At 39.3% G+C, this 22,663-nt stretch overlaps 2 protein-coding genes and 2 non-coding genes across 6 annotated transcripts in view; 1 reads left to right on the top strand and 3 right to left on the bottom strand.

The window, feature by feature from the left end:
• macrod1 (mono-ADP ribosylhydrolase 1) overlaps positions 1 to 10,718 on the bottom strand; it is a 110,958-nt gene extending 100,240 nt beyond the window's left edge. For 2 of the 3 annotated variants that reach the window (XM_020591307.1, XM_020591322.1), the window contains exons 1-3: positions 9,964 to 10,717; positions 8,911 to 9,009; positions 6,813 to 6,920 (exon numbers count right to left, since the gene is read on the bottom strand). In XM_020591307.1, the coding sequence (XP_020446963.1) occupies positions 6,813 to 6,920; positions 8,911 to 9,009; positions 9,964 to 10,384 (628 nt within the window). In that variant the 5' untranslated portion in view covers positions 10,385 to 10,717. Of the gene's footprint in view, positions 1 to 6,812; positions 6,921 to 8,910; positions 9,010 to 9,963 lie in introns of all 3 variants that reach the window. The other variant, XM_020591315.1, reaches the window with a different exon arrangement.
• A 1,670-nt stretch (positions 10,719 to 12,388) lies between these two features.
• Positions 12,389 to 22,663, top strand: fermt3b (FERM domain containing kindlin 3b). The gene is made up of 15 exons (XM_020592476.1): positions 12,389 to 12,555; positions 13,820 to 13,996; positions 15,507 to 15,740; positions 17,869 to 17,985; positions 18,548 to 18,716; positions 19,103 to 19,205; positions 19,326 to 19,433; positions 19,724 to 19,858; positions 20,273 to 20,319; positions 20,480 to 20,604; positions 20,810 to 20,916; positions 21,044 to 21,262; positions 21,527 to 21,651; positions 21,978 to 22,119; positions 22,463 to 22,663. Exons 2-15 carry the CDS (start codon positions 13,873 to 13,875, stop codon positions 22,640 to 22,642), a joined length of 1,935 nt encoding a protein of 644 aa, XP_020448132.1. The 5' UTR covers positions 12,389 to 12,555; positions 13,820 to 13,872; the 3' UTR covers positions 22,643 to 22,663.
• Positions 14,834 to 14,905, bottom strand: trnaw-cca (transfer RNA tryptophan (anticodon CCA)). The gene has a single exon. It is a non-coding gene; the product is annotated as a tRNA-Trp (tRNA).
• trnaw-cca (transfer RNA tryptophan (anticodon CCA)) lies at positions 17,603 to 17,674 on the bottom strand. The gene has a single exon. It is a non-coding gene; the product is annotated as a tRNA-Trp (tRNA).

The raw sequence follows: 22,663 nt of genomic DNA, 5'->3' as shown, positions 1-22,663 counted from the left end.
GATGACTGCCCCATACATCCTTGATACTGTATCTCTGTTGTAATGATGTGATCATGTCATGATGATTTACATATTTTTCAAAGTAAAACCATTTCCAATCAGTCTATCTGCAAGCTTTCCCACAGTGTGCAATAGAAACCACCTCAACATCATGAAGAAAACAGCCGCAACTCAAAGGCGTAGGTTTAGTCTCAACACTGGTAGGGACAAAATATCCCTCCATCCCAACCTACCCCTTTAGCCCACACCCAGGAATTAGAGCCTCACCTGAAACACTGAAGATGCAGCTGTTTCTACCCTATCCATAACGATGAGTGATTTTGGTGACATTACTGTCTAACAGTGAAGCTACTGCATATTTTTCCCAATAAAATTTCACCCATACAAAAGCATATTTTATATTTTTTCCCAAACTAAGTATTGTAGTAAATCAGCAGATGGCCATTAATGTGTCAAGTCATTTTGGTGACACTACAGTATATGAGTGAAGTTTCCCCCAAATTATGAAAAAACACATTTTTCCTAATGGTTGTAGTACAACCAGCAGACGGCCATTGATGGGTGAAGTCATTTTTGTAACACTACACTGGGTAAGAGTAAAGTTATTGAATATTTTTGTAGAAGGCCTATCTCTTTTCAGTGCTGCTGACGACGGTCCCTTTGCACTCGTCTCACAGCCGCTGCACACTGAGACCAATGTTATTTGTCTGGACTCTGGAGCACAGGACATTGTCGTCTACATTACTACAAAAGAAAAGAGGCCTTGATTGTATTTTAGCAATATTTCGCTATCGATCAGGAAACTTCGAATCTGTGAATATCTTTTCAACGTTCCGAAATCAACCACTGTAACATATCGTTGTCAGCACACTGACCTACAGCTGTCGCCTCCTCCGTGTCTGGGAGCAAATATGACATTTGTACATAACGTGAGCTTTAGATCATCATCTCCTCCCTTTCAGTAGGTCAGGCACATCGTAATGATCCAATATGACTTCACTCCAAAGATAATGTGCACGGGTTTGCTCAGATATTGGCAGGAACATGTCCCCACAGTCCATATGCAAAACTACGTCCTTGCTGTAACTGATGAGTTTTATCGATTCCTCTGCCGATTTCCGAAATAATCATTTAATCTATGAAACATTAAAATTGTTTCTCACAGCTAAAAAATAAATGGGACTGTTTAACTGACTGTAAAGGCACCGGTGTTTCAAAATTCTGTAACAAAATACTGCCTGGCTCTGGAGTTAAGTACTCAGAGGTTAGTCTTGTGAAGAACAGTGGGAATCCACTGCTATCATAGAAGTACTTTGTGTTGTCATGTAACTTTTGTTTTTAATGTTTTAATCTCATTTGCATTCTAATGTTTTAACTACATATACATTTTAATGTTTTACCTGTTTGTGTGCATTGTTTTAAGCACGTAGAATTGCCTGTGTGTATGAAGATGTGCTATATAAATAAACTTGCCTTGTGTAAAATAATAGTGATGTCAAAACATCGTTCAAAATATCTTAATGTCATCATATATAACTAGGAAAATGAGTAAATCCTCCTATTCAAAAAGCTGAAACCAGCTGACATTTTTGCTTGAAAAATGACTGAAACAATTAAACAATTATCAAAACAATTGCAGATTTTTATATTAATAGGCTCATCAACTAATCCTCGCAGCTCTGAAATAATTTAATTGGCAACTATTTGATAACTAAGTCATTTTTCAAGCACAATTGCCAGTTCTTTGCTTGTTCCACTTCTCCAATATGAGGATTTGCAAATTTTATGATCCGAGTTGTCCCATATTTGGGCCAGTATGTGGTAGGGAATGTGATAAAAATGTGCTTCCCCTCTTAATACATAATACTGAAACATTCTTTACATGACTGGTTTATACTATTTGTGACTTTTTCACTGACCACATAAGCAAACTGTTATTTCTGACGAGGCTTTGGTCAGCATCTTCAGTTGATTCTGTGAATACTGCACAGTTGTTCAAGTCTAGTCATTAGTCATAACCAGCTTGTTTATGCTTGCAATTTCCACGCATCTCTGGAAAAAAAGCTTGTCCTTCTGAGCCACCATGTTCCTTTTTATAGACCTACATCACAATGATGCCATGCTGACGATAACAGGACATATTTAGTGGATTTTGCAAGTGAGACGTGAAGCCTTTCACCGCTGACTGTTCCTCCCCACCCTGTCTGTCATTTTACTGTCTCAGTCTGCCAATCCATAATCTCTTTCCAGGTTTCTTATCCATGAGGAAGTTACAGTATAATCTACAGACACTCCCTCTCTGCCTCTCATTCTGTCTGTCACCTGCAGGCCAGGAAAACTATTGGCTCTAATCTTGTATCTCTCAGCTATTGCCAGGGTGAGTGGGTTTCCAGCACCAACCAAAGGCTTTATCTCTGACCTGCAGAGGAAAACCTGGGAGACCCTATCTCATGCATACACACTTGCACAATGGGACACCTGTGCTCAAAACACACACATACATACACCACTCATGCACCACCCTGCCAGACACTGTACCGCGCGCACACACACATTCTTAGAGCCAGATTTATGTGTGCGGCAGGTGCAGCTCTGCACAAGTGTACATATACTGTACATATATGTAATCTTGTTAATGCATCTAAACTCGTATGCAAAGGTGCAACAGCCTGTTCTTATTCCCAGGGCATCAAATAGTGACACACTGTCAAGTAAATTTGGCATCTGTAAGAGACAAAATGTCACTGTTTGACGTTCTGGGAATGAAAACAGGTTGGATACACATGTAGGGCTGTATAAACACACACACATATACACACCTATGGTCTCTCCGCAAGCAGAAATTGTGATGATGACAAGTGGTTCGGCTCTAAAGACTAAGATAGAACCAGAATATTCTTTATCACTTGGCGGTGCACGGCTTAATTTTAGGGACAGTTTTTTATAGTCTAGTCTGAAAGATTTATCAGCCAACTGTGCAGCTGCATTTACTCTCACACACAGAGTTAGCTCCACTGGAAAAAAAAAAAAAATTAGACAAAAATACCAGGAGACCCTATCAGTTCAGTTTTTAAATCTTTTTCAATTATATTTCAGTTCTATATAGAGAGAAAGGTGGGCTAAAATAAATGGCATTTAATGTTAAACACAATAAACACTACAATGGCTAAAAGTAAGTGCTGGAATAGAAATGAGAAATAAAACTTTTGTGAATGAAAATGCAGCTCAGTAGAGCTAAGCAAATTTACATTTAATCAATTTGGGAAAAAAAGGTTTTAATACAAAGTTAGTTGGCGAGAAGTCGTATCCACACACACATACACGCGCTCCAAAAAACTCATCACTCCAACGACATTTCATTGTGCAATCCATCTTAATCAGCTAGCCCATCAGAGACAATATATCCTCCCCTCCATCTCTCTCTCCTTCTCCGGACGGAGTGATTGAGAGGTGTAAAGAGGAGGATGTCTCCCCCTCCCCTTGTCCTCCTCTCACCAGGACAGCTCTTAAGTGCTTGTGGGTTTTTATGTTTGTAGTGTTTTATAGGAGTGGATAGGAGCTGGGGGCTGTAAAAGTGTGGGAAGAGGGAGTGGGGAGGAGGGTGGTGAGGAGGAGGAGGAGAGGAGGAGGAGTTGAGAGTTACTGTAAATCCAATCTTTATTGAAAGTGACACAAACGACAAACACTGCCCGCCCAGGATCACTGCAACACCCTGCTTACCTGATCAATGAGTGCTGATTGGGGAAGGAGAGCAGGAGAGAAAGAAGGGAGGAAGAGACGTGGAGGAGCAGCACATAACATAGCACCCTTCTGTTAATTCACAGGACTCTAGTGCTTTAGTATCTGTACTTGAATGTATCCTCCCTTACAAATGTGTGCATGTCACTATATGCACGTGCTTTCCTGAGTCTGCAGTCAATTGCTTAACACTAGCTAGGCCAGGGAGCCCCGCCCCCAGCCCCCAACCTACCTACCAACCAATCTGCCAGTATAGCATATAATTGGCTGCAGTTGGCTTCAGCTGAATGTTTTCTGCTTTAGGGGCTAAATGATGCTTCAAGGCCATTCAGAGCAGCCAGGAAAAAGCCAAAACACTCCTCTCCACATGTCAAAAATCACATGTGCCGGTCTGGCGGCTCAGTAATGCCAGAGTTTTGCTGTTAGATTGGCAACAGAAGAATAAGGTTTCTCATTTCTAAATGAGCTTAACTAACTGCCTGTTTTATAATTGTTCTCTTGCCCCCTAATCTTTTCTGCTCTCTTTTATATTAATGTCTCTAAGACTGGCATCACTCAAATCATCTTAGTCAATCAGTTAATCATCAAGTGAAAAGGTCAGTTGCTTACTCAACAGAAAGACCAAAAAGAAACAATTCTTGCCAGACAATCAATCACAGAGAAAAAGGATGATTGGACTCTGCTGCCCAAAACTCCTCTGTGGGTACCCTATACCTGCTTGTTGCCATGGCGATGCAGTCCAAGATTTAAATACTAGCCTGCGTCCTCTCCCTGCCTCTCTTTTATCTTCTTCTTTTCACTCCTCCAGACTCTCCTGTCACTTTTTGTCAGTCAGTGTGCTGACTCGCTCTCACGCTCCGTCTCTCAGTCATGTTTCCTCTGGCATGTTTGTGTTTTTACTCTCTCTCTCACACCTTCCTTCATCCCCTCTGCTAAATGACACTTTACTAGCTCTTTGCTCTTGTTAATTCAGTGCAACTTTGCATCTTGCCACTCTGCAAAAGCTCTTGTAAAACTGGCAGCCTAAATCAGTCGCCTCTAAAGCCACACTGAGACCAATGACAATTACTTACTGTATATATACACACACACAACTACCTGAACATTTGTAGGCAGATGCCTGCATCAGTGCTTACAAGCACAAACATCTAAGTTCTAATGCCATAAATGAGAGTCAACATATTCACTAGATACTGGCACAGCGTACACCTGCTGACAGTCAGCTGCCAATGAAAATCATCATTTCTGTTCAGGCCTCATCATCAAGCATCATTTAGATGTGCTGGCCGGCTTTACTCTCCCCTGATACACCGTCTGTGCCAAGACACCGATTTAATTTCCCCCAAATGCCCAAACAGCCTTGTGGGAAAACGTCTTTAGTGAATGAACTGGCTTCTGGCTCCACCTAATGGTTGATAGAAAAACTCAGGAAAACAGCAACTGACCGGAACAGTAATGTGATTAAAATATCGCTCTGTAATAAAGTTAGTTTAAAAAAAGGACTATCTGTATAAAGATTATGACTTCTTGTATCAAAGTGGTAGGCTAACACTGCAAAAGCCTTTCCATTCTAGCGAAGCTGGCATCGACTTGTCACTGGTTAAAAAAAAAAAGTTCTGGTATAATGTACTATTCAACTGCTGAGTATTGCACTGGTTTGTCTATGGAAAGCCCAAAATGATAATACCTCAGGATTTATAAACAGGTTCTCTTTGTAACTATTCTTGATATTTTTTGCTTTTACTGAAATAGATGGTCTCAATTCTTTTATTTTATTTTATTACAACAGGAGTTTGCTCAACAGTAAAATATATTAATAAAAAAGGTAAAGGGAGCCACATAGGGCTGAAATAATTAAAGTGACAAATTCACTTAATCATCTGACAGAAAATTAATCTGCAACATTTTTGATAATTGAACTACAGTTACAGTTGTTTAATCAAGCAAAAATGGCAAATACTCATGGGCTCCATCGTCTCTAAAGTCTGGTGACTTGCCGTCTTTCTGTTTTAGATTATTGACAACTGAATATCTTTGGCTTTTGGAAAAAGGAAGACATTTAAAGATATTACTTTTTCTTCTCATAAATTGAATTTTTTTTTTCTAAATTTAGACTACAATAGCAGATTGTAACAATAAACTGGCTAGTTGAAAAAATTATCAAAAGATTAAATGTGAAAATATGTTACTTGCAACATGAGCTAGTTAATGCAACAAATCATAGGTTTCATCAGTTGTGATAACAAGAGCCAGAACAAATGGCTGGAGGATACCACATACAACAGGAAAAAAAAAGAAATCAAAAACTGTTTGGGGAGACCCTTAACAAGCTTTTTGCGTTGACATGCACCAATGTACAGTATGTCAAATGAATATCTGTGTTCACTGATACTAATTCCTGCATTCACAAAATCACTGATTTCATCTACAGAGTTTGTATCAACCTTTAAAATCCACATCCATTTAACTCTGGTTATTCTACACTGTGCCATCTAAAAGCAACCTGTTGATATTTTTTTTCAGTACTGAGACTTCACACAAATGCTAGCTCTGTTTTTGTGCTGCTTTGCCATCTTTTGAAGTTTGCAGGGAGCGAGTCAGCTATCCTTCTGATTCTCAACCGTTCTGTACTTCTTCTCTTTTGTACTGTATGTGCAGCAGTTTAAAGAAAACTTCACAGTATGTTAGCAACCATGAAGGCCTGTAGCTGTCCCTCCTACACACTGAGAAAACATCATACCCATAATCACAGCTCAAACCTCCCTCACAGGTGGCTTGTGCTAAATTTATGCACAATCACACTGGAGGCTGCGCTCAGTTTAGCACCAAGCTTTTAAATCCATAATTCTTTCTCATATTTCCAACTGGTTGACCTTCTTCTTCAAACTGTTCTTGGTCACGTCTTTTTCCCTGCTGAATATATTTCTTCTGATTCAAATGGATTTTAAAAAATGAAATAAAATTGTTTTTCATTTTATTTTAGTATGAAAATCGATGTTTAGCGTCCATGTTGGATAACAAACCTACTCACTGATCCAACTAAAAAAAAAAAAAAATTATTTACACAAACATACCTGCATTAACAATAGCATCTATCTCCAACTTGGTGATGTCGCCGCTGTAGAGAGAAATCTTTTGGTCCAGCTTTTCATTCCTCTGGTAGCGAACTGGCTCAGAACCACCTGATAATGAGACACAGTGCAACCAATGTCAGGACGGGTTCTATTTACCTGGTAAACTTACATAAGAAGGAGGTTGGTGGTTTGTTCCTATACTTAATATTAAGACCTAACAGTAAAATTCTTACATTAGTGTTATCTGAAGATTTAAGGTTAGATTTAAAAAAAAAAAGGAAGTGTGCACATTTTATGACTAATAAACCATTCAACAGTTGTTAGTTTAATGATCTGCAACATTAAAGATGACACGTAATGGCCAAATTTAACTAAACTAACATTTAAAATTGTTGCCATCACAGCTCTTTGTACTGCAATATTATGGTATCTGACGTTTTGTGCATTGCTGCTGTATTCTGTTGTATTCAACAGTGAAAAGACTACACACTGCATGCACACTGGTTTACTCTGGACATCCATTTCGAATGGATATGAACCTACATAACTTGCAATCTTTGTTCAAGGTTTTCTTGAGGAAATGGCCACACACTAAACCCCAATTAATTTATTTATCTCTGATGTTCTGCTAAATTTCAAAAAAATGTCTGTTCACCAGCAGTATTTTGTTATCCTGACTACAGATATTAAAGTATCACAATATTTCACCATTGCTTCCAGTATAAAACTAAACGGTGTGTAATACACAGAGTTGCAGGCCAGATGGACTACTTTGTGGCCTTGTGTGGAAACAATCACCAGCTACTGAAGGTGACCAAGACCAAGAAGGTAGTCTTGGACTTTAGGAGGAACAGGACCAGCTCATAAAACATTTCTATTCTTAGAGAGGTGGTGGAAGAGAGCTACAGACACCTTGAAGTCCACCTCAACAACAGACTGGACAGGAAATGTTAAAAAACAAAGTCTGTCTACAGGAAGGGACAGAGCAGACTCTACTTTGCCTACCAAGCCAGTTGGGCCAGCCACTACTTAACCTGAGCAAATGCAATTCAGATCCTGTGTTTCAAGCCACATATCTGCTCTTTGCTTGGATGAGGATAGGGTTCAGGGATGCTTTGTTTTAAGGGTAGTCTAGGATTGAAAAATGGTGCTGTTTATTGTTGGGCTCTGAAGATTTATTACAGCGTGGCCTGTCACCCCCCTCTCTAGGGCCATATAACGGGTGACCATCACTTAACTTGTATACTGAGCTTCCATATGAATGCTCTACCATGCTTTGGCACATTTAATTGCTTTGGAGGAAGCTCATATCCTTTAATGTGTGCAGCAAGATGTTGCAAATCTTTGACCTGTCTTTGTTGCCAGTGCAATATTCTTTGCTGCTGGGGCAGTGATACCAGTAGAGTGAACAAACTATTTACTTTATTTTTACACATTTTTTCTTATTTGCTACTATTTCTACTACTTTCTACTTCCTGTAAATAACTGAACTTATATGTATGTAGGCTAATATATATTAATCTCAGCATACCTTGTTGTTGTTCTTGTTCTCATTGCTACTGTAACAACTCAATTTACTTACTTGGGGATTAATAAAGTACTCCATCTATCTTGACAGGCATTTCTATTATTTTGTCATTTATATCAACAAGACTAGGCTAGAAAAGAGAAAGTACATCTCTGCATAATGTCTGTTGTAGACGACTGAATTGGTATTAGCTAGTTGGACCTAATAACCCAATGTATGCTAAGTCAATAAGCTATTGGACAAACTAACAGTGATACAATGTGCCTTCCATGTACCCTGTAATACTGGAAAAATGATGTACACATTTAATAGAGAAAGAGAGCACAATATAAAGACTGCTGGAAGCAGTTTGTTTGAGGAAAAATTATATCTATAGAAGCTTTTGTGTTGGTTTAGGTGCATCACAAATATATGTAAAATATATTTTGTACACAAGTTTATTTTTAACTTGGAAGTGCGCTTATTGTGCAATTTTCTAAATCATTTGACACAACGTAGCCAAACATGGCTAGTAAAAGTATTCCTGTCCTTGCATCCAAGAAGGTTCGAAGACTGACTGATGTCTCTGACCTGCAGTGGGAGTCCACACTGGGATGTCGTCCAGTGGCACAGAGTTAGAAGTCCTGTAGTACTGACGCCTGTCCTTCACAGACAGAGACAGCAAGACCTCTGCAAGACACAATGAAGAAAGACACCTGACAGTAAACAAGGTGTTAGCTAGAAATAACATAGGTATTTTGTTAAATATTTACTAAGTTAAAGAACAAAGAAATGGTACAGTTAATGGCATATCAGGCTAAAGAAACAAAGAATAGGCCAAATAACATCAACACCTAAAGAACAAATAACATCAATACCTAAAGAACAGCAACATTTGTACAAAAATCTGTAAACTATAGTGTAAGATTATAGTATCATTACAATACTTTACACTCTATATGCAATTTTTGCACTCAATTTTCAGTTTGAATCAGTACTGATTTACCTTATGAAGAAAGAAAAACACTAAGTGAAACATTCATGAGCTTCTATATAATATCACAGAATGCACAGTACTGTAGTTTAGGGCACAGGTGTTAAGTCGGTAAATCTTTTAGTCGCTTGATTATGATTTCTGATATACTGCATGACTCATTTATTGCGTAAAAAATTGCTAGACAGCTTCTCAGACTCAATACTTTGCACAGTTTTAATCATTTTGCATTATTCTCAAAAATTATTGTTTTTCAATCTGTGAGTTAACTAAAATCTAGTTTTAAGATATCACTTTGGGTTCTGGTAGCTTGTGCCTGACATTATGAATAATTGGAGATTTTAAAGCCTAAATAAGTAACTGCAATACTTGCAGCCCAAATGTATTTATATCACTTCTTTACTGACTTACAATGCATTCATCATATAGGTTACAGTGTATAAATATCTTGTGTTCTAACTTCACTTTGATTTTACATAAGATAAAATAGCTATAATAACTAATTTTACTTTTTCAGGTAGACTACATCTATCAGCTTGTGACTGACAGCTGGACAGGTGTTTGGTCACGTGACAGCACTGCACTCTGCAGCTATACATTGCTAAGTGCAGAAAATTAAAGTCTTCTCGGGTTTGGTTGAACAGTCTCACCCCTGGTCTCCTTCCAGTCTCCCTCAGCGGAGTTCAGGTCAACTTTGAGGGCCATGGCGGTCAGGGTCCCGGTGTGGAGAGCCTGTATCAGAGCAACTGTGCTAACTCCAAGAGCGGCACCGCAGGCGACCTTGCCCAGCCAGCCTCTGGTCCCCCGTAGTGAGGAGAAACCGTTCCCTTGGCTGGACTTCCAAAGTACTGCTGCCGTTGTTGAAAACTTTTCAGCTCGGAAGGCAGTGTTAATATGGCCGCGGAAAAGACTTATTGCTGGCTTCGCTCCCAGCTGGGGCCCTCCAGGGGTTAAAATGTGTTTGAACTTGACACCGGCTCCCTGGAAGCCAGCACGGACACGGGTCAGAGGGCCAGTGGTGCGCGGGAGGGCTCTGATGTATGAAAATAGAGCTGACATTTGCATTACCATGCCTGAATGACACCGAGGGGTACAACGGTTCGTTTTTCTATTCCTATAACCTCACACAGAGTTTTGTATCAGCTACACCGTGGTTAAGTTTCGGTTTTGATACGAACACAACACTTTATGGTAAACGTCAACCAGTTAGTTCTCGTGCCATTTTTGTTTTGGAGATTAACGTGCGGAGTGTACCATTCTCAAGGGGTGTCAGGTGTAGGGCGCTAAACAGAAACCCATAAAATGTGTCAGTAAACGTGAATTCCATGTCCAGTGCTGGTATTTATCTACTAAACATTATTACCAGTGAAAAGAGTGTGCTATAGTGCGACCAGTGTTGCTCTATTTTCAATTGCACACCGAATGAAAACCCCGAATCATATGACATGGAAAAGCCGAAGCCAATGACCACAAGCTTAGGCCTCCTTCAGGGCCGTTGGAAATGTGAGATTTTCAAAATGAGGACACACAAGCAAGTTTCTAAACTATCATGAAATAGTCTTTCAAGAAGTTGCACGATTTGGGCTCGAATCTTTGGAAATCGTTGTTTCTAACCACAAAGTACTTTAAAACACGATCCTTTTGCTCTGTAACAAGTCGGACGTTTTTAAATGAGACAATTTAATACAATCACCAATTGTACATACGGGCTCGGCTCATAACATTACTGCGAGACCAGACCAAAAATGTACTTGAATTCACATATAAAGCACATAATTTTATTAAAAGTTAGTGTACTTTTCATGCATCTTCATACTTTTGCCCAATCAGCAGACTCTGTTGCTCAGAAAAAAGTTTCTCTGAAGGCAACATTATTCTTGGGCCCCAAGTATGAAGTAACCCTCTGGCTCAAGATAAAAGGATTGTAGTGCAATTCAATTTAGCTCTTAATTTTAATTATTTACCCCAAATGAAACAAGTGAACTCATTAATCAGGGATGCATCAAGATAATCTGGACTTGATCCATGGACAGGGCTTGGTGCCTGCCGTCCACATGTCCAAGTGTCCTTGGGCAAGACACTGAACCCCCCGTTGCCCCCGATGGTTAGAGCCATCGGTTGAGGTGGCGCTGCAAATGGCTGCCATCGGTTCTGTACCGGAAACAAATTCCTTGTGTGTAACATACTTGGCCAATAAAGGTGATTATCCTTATCCTTATGTATTTTATCTTCCATGATTATAATGGATGACTGCTGTCGGTACCTGCAGTTTAATACAAGCTCAAGAACTGTGTCACCTAACCCGGAAACAAATTCCTTGTGTGTAACATACTTGGCCAATAAAGGTGATTATCCTTATCCTTATGTATTTTTGTTCAAAAAAATCAAATTATTATTAGAATATTATATGTCATTAAACCTGTTGGTTTTAGAATGAAATTATTCAGTTATGCAGTTAACTAGTTATGCACCTTAATTTAGATTTTCTCCATATGATCCATATGTCTGACCACAATAATGGAGAGTTTATCATAGAATAGCGTATACTATATACTCAATTAGGTCTCTTATTTCAATTTTTACTATCTTTTATCCTATTAAGTACATTTTTTTTGTTGTTTTTTTTAACCTATTTTCTATCTTGGATATTAACTTTGCTTTAATTATATTCATCCTGGTATACTTTGTTGTTTTGGCTGCTGTAACAATTGAATTTCCCTGTGGAATTAATAAAGTATTCTATCTATATATCTTGGCTCTTATAGTTAATCAATTTATGTTTTTTTTGTTTGTTTTATTTTGTTTTGTTTTATTTTGTTTTCCATAACCCACACCCAAAAACTACTCATTGCTGATCTAGTGCTTGCCATTCTCAAGAAAAGAGAGGAGAGATACAGTAAGTGTCTCTGTCTCTCCATTTAATTTCTCATATCCCAACTCCCACATATGCACATACACATGCGCACACACATTGCCTAATATGCATCAGTCACACTGCCTGTCAGTCAAAACCTGAGCCCTTTTCACATTTCCGCCTGGCGGAAACTGACAAAAAAGGAACAAGCCTTTCTTGACAGAAGTGACAGCACAGACATCTACACAGACCACAACCCGCCCAACCCAAGAGAAGCTAAAGTGCTGAACAAAATTTTCACAGAAAACCTGGGAAGCTTCTTCAGAGATCTGACATAGGCACAGGAGTCCCCCACTTCTATTTCTCAAAAGGACAGAGGATTATAACGGTATTGTCTTTTAAAGTGTGTGTGGGTGTGTTTTTGACAGCATGAGTCAAAGCTTAAGGACAAAGAGAAAGTGCTAGGACAGAGTATGTATGTGTGGGGCTTCTGTAATAAAGTTCAGATCTGGGGTTATTTATTATGTCACATCATTTTAAAACATATACTGTAGGAAGTGAACTAGTCACAGAGCACAATTTACGTTTAAGAAACATACAGATTACGTAACAACAGTTTTGGCCCCCTAAAGAGGTGAGGAGCGATGCAAGCAGGCCATTTATTCATTATCATGCCGTTGTCTGTGATATTAGTCTGAAAATACAAATAGATGGGGCAAAAACCCATACTTTAATTTGTAATATTATTTTGTAAACTTTACACTTACACTTTCCTGCACCTGCAGTAAGTGACTGTACTGGCATTGGATGAACGTCTCACCTCGGGTGGATCAGAAAGCGGAAGTATGCGTCCACTCTGATAGTTATAGTCATAAACAGGAAGTTCTCCTCAAGCTGGACATGTCAGAATAAATTCAGTCACTCATCCAGTATGTGTGTGTTACTCAGTATCATGTGATACTGAATCATGAGTTAAAGACTTTTCTTTCCTCATGGATGATTGGCTAAAGTTTGATTTGGTAGGTCGTATATCATCTCTTTGTTTCATTTATTACTGTGAATGGTTAAAGTTTTACATGTTTTAGAGTTTACCATGTAACAACTTTTCACTGCAGTTTTTTTAATTGAAAATGAATTATAAATGCATGACATTTTTATGTACTGATATGAAATAATACAGAAAACATTACAATGTAACAGGTCTGAAATAATCAAAATTTATGTAATATTATGATTTTGTTATATAGAGATGCAAAAAGGTTTTATTCGGGCATTTTAATAGTTTCTTCACATAAAAATGCATAATTTCTCACTTGTGACATTTCTAAGTGTCTAAAATAGTAATTGCTAAAACACTCAATTTGGTATCATGATAGGTCTGAACATTTTTCAAGGCAGACCTGAAGAGATGGTGTTAGCACTTTAATGAATGTGGTGGAAAAACAAAGAATAACTTTGCTGACATGATTAATAGAGCTAAATAAAAACACAAAAAATACATTTGTCCCACATAATAAATAATTTAAAGAGCATTTCCCAAGCAGCCACAGTTGGACAATGTTCCTAAATCATGTATTTCATTCTGTCGTTCTCTCCATGTTTTCCGTCCTGCTTTCTTCTTCTTTGCTCTGTCTACTGTCTGCACATCACAGTCAGACTTGTCTCCTGCATTTTTTGTTGTTTCTCTACCTCTCTTTCTCCCAGTATGGCAGCCTGGGACCTGTCAGTCACAGTGGAGGACCTGGGGTCTGATGCCCCACCTGTCACCCTCAGCGTGATGTCTGACCTCCATGTTGGAGGGGTCATCCTCAAGCTAGTGGAGAAGACACGTAGGTCGCTGTCTGTCTGCCTTTGTTTGTCTTTTCTTTCATCACAATGCACAGACTAAAAATAGTTTCTGTATATGCCTTAGACATACAATAATTCACATACATTGTTTAGAAAACAGTTTATAATATGGTTGCAAGAATATGTCTAGAAATTCAGTGAGATTTCTGACACAACATTAGTACCCATCTCACTTTATTACAATGTGAACTGGTGAAATACAATATGATTTATGTATTTCCATCAACTCCTGTCCCCTGGCACTTGCTTTGATTTCAGTGCAGTTTTTTTTCTTATTTCAATAAACACACAAAAAAATCATAATAAAATAATACATACTTGTAGAGAGGGCATAATGAAAGACAGGTGGATCATGCAGATATCACTTTGATAAAAAAAACTTCAGCCTAGATACTTTTCTGTTTTCAGAGAGGATGAACAAATGCAGATATGTTGGTATATATTTGAATATTCATTAATCTTGGAATTCACAATGAGGGCAATGGGTTGGTAATTACACTGAATTCTGATCTTGAAATGTTCAGGACAAACAAACGGCACCTAATCGTGATCTTTCTTTAATTAAACATTTATTCAGAGAGGTGAAGTAAGCCCTATTAGATGATTTTAAACTGTTCATGGCTTTCATAGCTACAAGAGAAGCCAAAATGATGTGACAGTGGATTTCACAAGCATATTAAACATTGGTTATTGCTACCTCTCACTAGCAGTTTAACTGCTGGTCAAATCTTCTGAGGTAAGAAAATCTCCTCTCCTTAATAACCTAAATGTGTATAATATACAATTCCAAGACAAACTCCAGTTAATAAAGTGAAGCTTGACTCTGACGTGATTTGAACACGCACCCTTCTGATCTGGAGTCAGACACGCTACCGTTGCGCCACAGAGTCCCACACCTCCCCATTCTTTCACACACCTTCCACCAACTGGTGGGAGGAGGTGACATTTTCTGATTGTAAACTTAATAACATACAGAATAATATTTAACCTTTTAAGTGTCAGAAGATGTTCAGACTTCACTGGGGATTTTAAATGATTAGTGTTTTAGACCTGACATATCAGTGCTTGAGACTAATGAATGTTAAAGGACAAGGCGGGTCATTTTCTATTTTGACAGTCCCTATATAGAGACTAAAACCAACAGTGAATTGCCTCTACTCACTGTTAATGTCTGTTAATCTGTCAGTCCTGGATTATCTCATTTATCTGTGCCATAGTCCTGCATTGTTGTTCAGAAGTGATTAAAAACAGCAGTAAAACATGTCGCTGCACTGGGTTTCTTCATTACAAAAAGCAAGACACTGATATTTAAATGTTGCCCCAAAATGTTGCCCCAAAGGATCTGAACAGCCATAGTTTTTACAGCGTTTGAAGTAAACAACAATCAACTGTGCATACATGAGATCTCCAGCTTCCAGATATTTTAACTAATATCAAGTATAACTCAGTCTCAGTTTCTTATGACAACTGTTTTGTGTCTGTCCTGTGCAGAGATGAAGCGTGATTGGTCAGACCATGCACTGTGGTGGGAGCAGAAGCAGCAGTGGCTGATGCGAACAGCCTGGAGTTTGGAGAAATATGGCATCCATGCTGATGCCCGGCTGTTATTCATGCCCCAACACAAGCCCCTGAGGCTGGGTCTGCCCAACGGCATTACCCTGAGGCTCCGAGCCTGCTTCTCCAGCCCTGTCTTCCACACGGTGATAGGTATCTGCAGAATGCTCAGTAAGTCTCTGTCTTTTCTTTCCTTCTTCCTTTTTGCCTCCCTCCTTCTTAAGACACCAAAACTGCAAAAAACCTAAACAACACAAGACATACTTTCAGTAAACTGTTACTTGTAATTGTATTTTATTGGGGAAAAAAAATGACACATGAACACTACGTTTCCAACCTAACAGTGGGTAAACAGAGTTTTCCATTCACAGTAACGGCTCCCTTCGTCACCTCTCCTTATCAGTCTCTGTGCTGATTGCAAGTACTCAGACTGTAATAACTGTTCACAGCCTAATTATTCTTCGAAATGTGTAAAAGTGTCTCATTAATATGTTACAACCTAATTGGCTGTAACCACATACACATGCACACACCATCGCCAGAAAACAAGACCCTAACCATCTGTTTCATGCTTTCATTTAATCTAATTCTGGCATTTCTTGATCTCAAATCCTCACCAGAAAGCCTCAGGAGGAAACAGCAGACTAGGGAGGTTTTGAAAAGCAACAGGAGTAGGAGGAAATAATGAAATATGTCAGTGGAAAAGCATCTTAAAAAAGGAGCAGAGATACAGATTAAGCTGTGATTTGTATCAAAGTTACAATGCAGCACGCAGTGAGGAGGAGGAACAGACCACAGGGATAAACCTCTGTTGCAGTAAATCTCTTGTGAATACAAAGGACACTTGACTGCATACACTTATGGAGACCAGAGTAAAATATAAGTGCATAACATGCTATTTAATAACAGAAAACTATTGCTTCTTTTGCCAAGTGAGTCACTGCATCATGTTATTGTTCACTGTGGATTTATATATTGTGTATTGCATGGTTTTCACTTTAACAAAAAGCCCATTACTAGCAGTATAGCATTATGAAGACTGTGCCCTTCTGTGATTACTGCATGTGCCTCTCTGATATGTGAAAAATTCCCACTGAGATACAGTAAATGGAAGCACTGGGTTTGTTTAGTGAATCCTTTAATTAAGTATCTGTTTAGTAAGCAGACAGTGTTTTAAGCTTAAACTGTTACTTTTTGCAAAGAGAATGTAACAGTTTAGTCAACATTACCATTACAGCATCATGCAGTAAATATATAAACCTTCATGTGATTTGAAGACACAGCCGTCTGATTTGGAATCAGTTGCTTTCGTTGCACCACTGACTCTGCTATAGGACGTTTGAGTTAATGAATCACCAGCCAAACTAAAAACTGACACAAGGCAAAAACAAGAAGGAAACACTTTGATCCTGACATGATTCGATACACAGCCTTCCTTCTGCTCTGGAGTTTGACATGCCACAGTTATACCACAAAGTTTGCTTCATAATGGCAGCCAAAAAGTGGGACAAAGACATTTTTTAGTTTCTCATCAGTACAACATTAAAACCCCTAGGGGTGGAACTGGAGAGTGAATGAGGGCTGCTTCAATCTCTACTGAAATGTAATGCCAGTTTGAAACTGTAAAGTGCTATAATTGGAGCACAATAGTTCAGAAGCTGTTTGAGAGCAAAAACACAAAACTGGAGCATGATAATAGTGTGTCTTGCTTTGAATTAGATGGATGTGTATTTGTATCACATCAGTTGTCTGATAACAGCAACTAGTTCAATGAACAGCAGTACTTGCAGATTTTATACTGTATAATCCACAGATGAGTTAAACACAGTGACAGAGGTGTTTTCATAAGAAGCAAACACACTGACATGATCTGAATACACAACCTTCTGATGTGGAGTCAGACACACTACTATTGTATCAGCTGAGATCAAATGCTTTCCAAAACATTGTACAGTAAAGAAAGAGCTCTCTATAAGAACCACAGTGTCATTGACACATAACCAAGAATGATCCTTATCAATAAGCCGGAACACTGACCCTGACGTGATTTGAACACGCAGCCTTCTGATCTGGAGTCAGACGCGCTACCGTTGCGCCACAGGGTCTGATGCAAGGTGAAGGTTTTGCAAATCAGTTCATGAAAACAATGCACTTACCCAAAATATCATCAGTTCACAAATGTCTAAAGATACTGTTTCACTGTCTCCTCTGTACATATTTATTTGTACATATTATCGCTGACACATAGTCAGTTTAGCTGAGTGATTATGCCTCTATTTCCTCTCTGCCACCTCCACAGACATTCGTCACCCTGAGGAGCTCTCCCTCCTTCGGCCCGTGGAGGAGAAAAAGAAGAAGAAAGATAAGAATTCTGCTGAGGAGATCTACGACCTGACAGAGGTGCCCCTCTCCTCGGGTACACTCATCACACTTCATTCACTCTCCTGACCTGTACACGCATTATATGTGGTGACTCTTCTCAAAAATATTTAAAGCTTTCCATGTGGTAGATGCACAACATTTAAAATCCTTCAAATCTACCAAGATCAAAAATGCTAGCAGTAGATTAACTGCTGCCAGCTTCACCAGTTCATTTGCCAAAAGTTCAATTTTTACAGCTTTGTCTTTGGACTTTCCACTAATGTAATCCTCCCTTTACTACTGTGTCATCAGTATGGAAAATATTATACAGTAATGGCTTTGCAGCCATTATAGTGTAGTACACTATAGTCATATCAAATCAGGGGAATTATATGTGGTAACAATAACCACTGAAAATCCTGCTTTGGGTATTTGGGATGATGAGGTGTGAGATGTCAATGTAATCTACCTGCTATTGATCCAGATATCATGGAGTTTAAGTTACTGAGCATTTTAAATCAGTAATTGAGCCATATATATTAGAGAGGTCATTTACAGTTAAAGATGACTCCTTGGAGTATTTGACTGTAACCCTCCTACGCTCACTTCCTTTGCAGTGTCCCGGCCCAGTCTGTACAACGGCATGCCCGCTCACTTCGCTGACTCACCTCAGATGGAGGCCATCTACAAGATGCTATCAGTCACACAGCCTCCCCCCGCCCCAGAGGTCATAGCCAAACAGTACCGCCCAGCCAGTGTGGTGGACAAGGCTCACATCAATGGCAGGTATGCCTACACACATACTGTGCTGGTGCACCATATAGGCCTGTACAAGTTAGTTTAAGTTATTACCCATTTAACAGGAATTGAAAACGATTTGAACTTGAATACTCTTTAATACACAGAATCTCCATATGAACATATTGTATGTATCACTGTTTTTTATGGTCTTAGTTAGGGATTTATTTAGGTTACTATGTCAAATTGTGGTAGATTCCTCTGCTTGTGAGTGTATGAACTAGTCAGTTCTTCGAGGGAAATTGGGAAGACTGGACTTTTCAATTGTATAAAAATGTTTGAAACCCCAGTAAAACATTTTAAAATGTGTACCACATGTGCATAGATGTTATATATAAACTCATAAACATATCTCTATTCTTCTTTCCTCTCAGGTGGCTGGATTCATCCCGGTGTCTTATGCAGCAGGGCATCCAAGAAAATGACCGCCTCTGGCTTCGCTTCAAATACTTTGCCTTCTATGACATAGAACCCAAGGTGTGTGTGTGTGTGTGTGTGTTCATGTTGTTATTATAGACACGAGTATTTTTCCATTTAGCAGTACATCCCTTTCTTTAACCTCCACCTTCTTATTCCCTTCCTTTTCTGACCCTGCAGTACGATGTTGTGCGTCTGACCCAGCTGTATGAGCAAGCTCGCTGGGCCATCCTGCTGGAGGATATCGATTGCACCGAGGAGGAGATGATGCTGTTTGGCGCGCTCCAGGTAGAAAACACCATTGTTGAATGGGAAACAGATGTGCAATCTGGAACGGAAACATAAACCACTCTATAGGAAGTGGACAGTTCCCTCATGAAATGTCATGGACTTGAAAATAGTCTTAAATTACAGTTACAGTGAAATGCTCTAGATCAGGTAATACATTCATTCATCCATTGCCTATATCCACTTATCTTTTAGAGGGTTGCAAGGGGAAACAGATAGCAATGACACACAATTTGAGTTATTCTCTCCTTAAACATTCCTTCTTCTCTCTTACATTCAAATTGATGTAGTACCACATCAGTAAGGTGTCTCAGTCGGAGCCTCAGATGCAGAGCTCTAGTGCAGCCATGGACGACCTGGAGTCAGCCCTGCAGTGCCTGGAGGTCAAGATGGAGGGAGAGAGCAGCTCTGCGTCCGAGATGCTGGTCAGACATACTGGATGCACTTGTCTGTCATTACAAGTTGGATACTTTTAGGCTTGTCTCAGTGGTTTTATTTCTTGAGTCTCTAATATGTTAAACAACTTGGTCCCAGTCATAAGAGATTATGTGAAATGTTGCAATACACAAGGCCTTATAAAGACATTTACTCATTTGTGTTAAAATCTCATCTGCATCATTTATTTTGCTATCACTAGGTCCAAGATTAGTAACTTAAGTTATACATCTACATCAGTTAGAACTGTTTTGTTGGAAATGTACTGTACACTCTAATATAGATTGTAACAAACAAAATAATAATCTAAACAAGAATTTTATGTTGTTGTTATTCAGTGAAACAAGGTGGAGAAAAGGGAATTCATTTATCCACTTAAAAAAAAAAATCTGTCTTTCATCCAGGACATCATGACTGCACCTGAGCTCAATGACTATCTGAAGATATTCAGGTACATATGAAATGCTGTCTTTTAAAACTTGATACCCCCTGTAACCACTGTTTGTCTCCCCATTATGAGTTTGAATCCATTAACACCAAAGAAAGAGAAAAATATTTACATCTAGAAAACTGGACTGAACGGTTTTGGTGAAACTCACCCTATGTTTCAGGCCAAAGAGGCTGACACTGAAGGGATACAAGCAGTACTGGTTCAAGTTCCAGGACACCTCCATCTCTTATTTTAAGAGCAAAGAAGAGAGCATTGGAGAGCCCATACAGCAAATAAACCTGAAAGGTACTGAATATATTACTGTATTTTTCATTATTATATTGTTTCCATGCAGGTCAGCTACTTCTGGGGATAATGTCCGCAGTTATCAACAGAACAAGTATTTATGAGTTAATGGCAGATGAAGAGGTAGTCATAGTTTAGCAGCCTGTTCATTCACATCTGTGTAACATCCAGTACTGACTGCTGCTTTGTTACCCGTTCTGCACAGGATGTGAGGTGGCTCCAGACGTTAACTTGGCCGCACAGAAGTTCCTTATCAGACTCCTGATACCAGCGCCTGAGGGCATGAATGAGGTCTATCTGCGCTGTGAAAATGTGAGGCCCCACACACTCACATTTCTCCTCATCCCTCTCTTTCAAAACCTGTATCATTGCCTCACTGTCTCACCTCTCTGGCGAGTCGCTCACTCTCCAGACTGTGTCTTTGTCTCTCGCCCTCCAGGAGCAGCAGTATGCTCAATGGATGGCTGGATGCCGTCTGGCCTCCAAAGGCAAGACACTCGCAGACAGCAGTTTCCAGAGTGAGATACAGAGCATCCGCTCCTTCCTGGCTATGCAAAAGTCCAACTCTGGTTCCCATGGTAACGTACCTGATGATGAAAGCATCAATACCCACAGTCTGGTATCGCCACGTTACCATAAGAAGTACAAAGCCAAGCAGGTACAGGAAATTTGTACACAGACTTTTACATTATCATGTCGTGATCTTTTCGGGACCCAGCTACAGCAGAGTATAAGACCAATGGATCACAAAACTCTCTCACTTATTGGTCCTATATAATGTGTATGGCATTTGGCAATGGTCAAACATAATGATTGTTCTTGAAAGGAGTAGTGAACATTTTTGTGACTTATTCCAGTTTGTGCTCAGATCAGCAAAAAGGTAATTACATCTAACCTGTTAACCCTGGTTTTGCTCCTCCAGCTGACCCCTCGGATCCTGGATGCATACCAGAATGTGGCTCAGCTCTCACTGACAGATGCAGTGATGCGTTTCCTGCAGATCTGGCAGGCTCTGCCTGACTTTGGCCTCTCATATATCGTCGTCAGGTCAATTTTTAACTTTCAGTTTAAAGCTTTTCAGAATTTATTGAATGCTAGTTAGCTGTACTAGTCACCAGCCACAGTCACTATCTGCTAGACACAATTCTGCAGATGAATCACTAATATAGTACTGGTTTTGGAAACATGCTGTCCCTTCTTCTGGAGGAAAAGAACTGTAAATTGTTAATAAGGGTGAAAATATAAAAGTGATATCTGAATATGACCCAGCAAACATACCAGTCAGCAAATTTACACAAAGTTGTGAAGGGTTAAAGGCTTGTCTTAGCAAAATTTTGAAACAAAGACAGTTGAAAGATGTTTTTGTCTAACAGGTTCAAGGGTAGCCGAAAAGATGAGGTACTGGGCATCGCCCCCAACCGCCTGATCCGGATTGACCTGGGGGTGGGTGATGTGGTAAAGACTTGGCGCTACAACAACATGAAGCAGTGGAATGTCAACTGGGACATACGCCAGGTCAGACTCCTTCACTTTCTAGTGCTCATGGAATATACAAGATCTTTGTCACTTTGCTATTTGTGATAATATCACACAAGGTAAAACAGGTGAATTTGACAGAAGAGTTTGGAAATCAAACATAATTTTAGTTACACACCAAAAATGTATTAAACCATGCTGACAGTTCAATTGACAGTAAAAGCAGAGTCATGATTATCATCGAGAAGATTTGAACTTTTAAACTCCTAATATAACAGTAACATTTTGACACTGTGTGCAGTTTAACTGAAATTTTAACTTTTATCTTGTAATAATATCCTGCCTGCTCTTTCTTTCCTTTCTGTGTCTGCAACCCCTCCAGATGGCCATTGAGTTTGAAGGCAATGTCAACATTGCTTTTAGCTGCGTGACTGCCGACTGCAAAATTGTTCACGAGTTCATTGGAGGCTACATTTTTATGTCAACACGCAGTCGTGAGAAGAGTGACACGCTCAATGAGGAGCTCTTCCACAAGCTGACTGGTGGCCATGAAGCTCTCTAAGACTACAACACACAAACACAA

Source organism: Monopterus albus, unplaced genomic scaffold (genome assembly GCF_001952655.1).
Source record: "Monopterus albus unplaced genomic scaffold, M_albus_1.0 scaffold2.1, whole genome shotgun sequence".
NCBI classification, from domain to species: Eukaryota; Metazoa; Chordata; class Actinopteri; order Synbranchiformes; family Synbranchidae; genus Monopterus; species Monopterus albus.
This window is presented reverse-complemented; position numbering and strand designations above follow the sequence as displayed.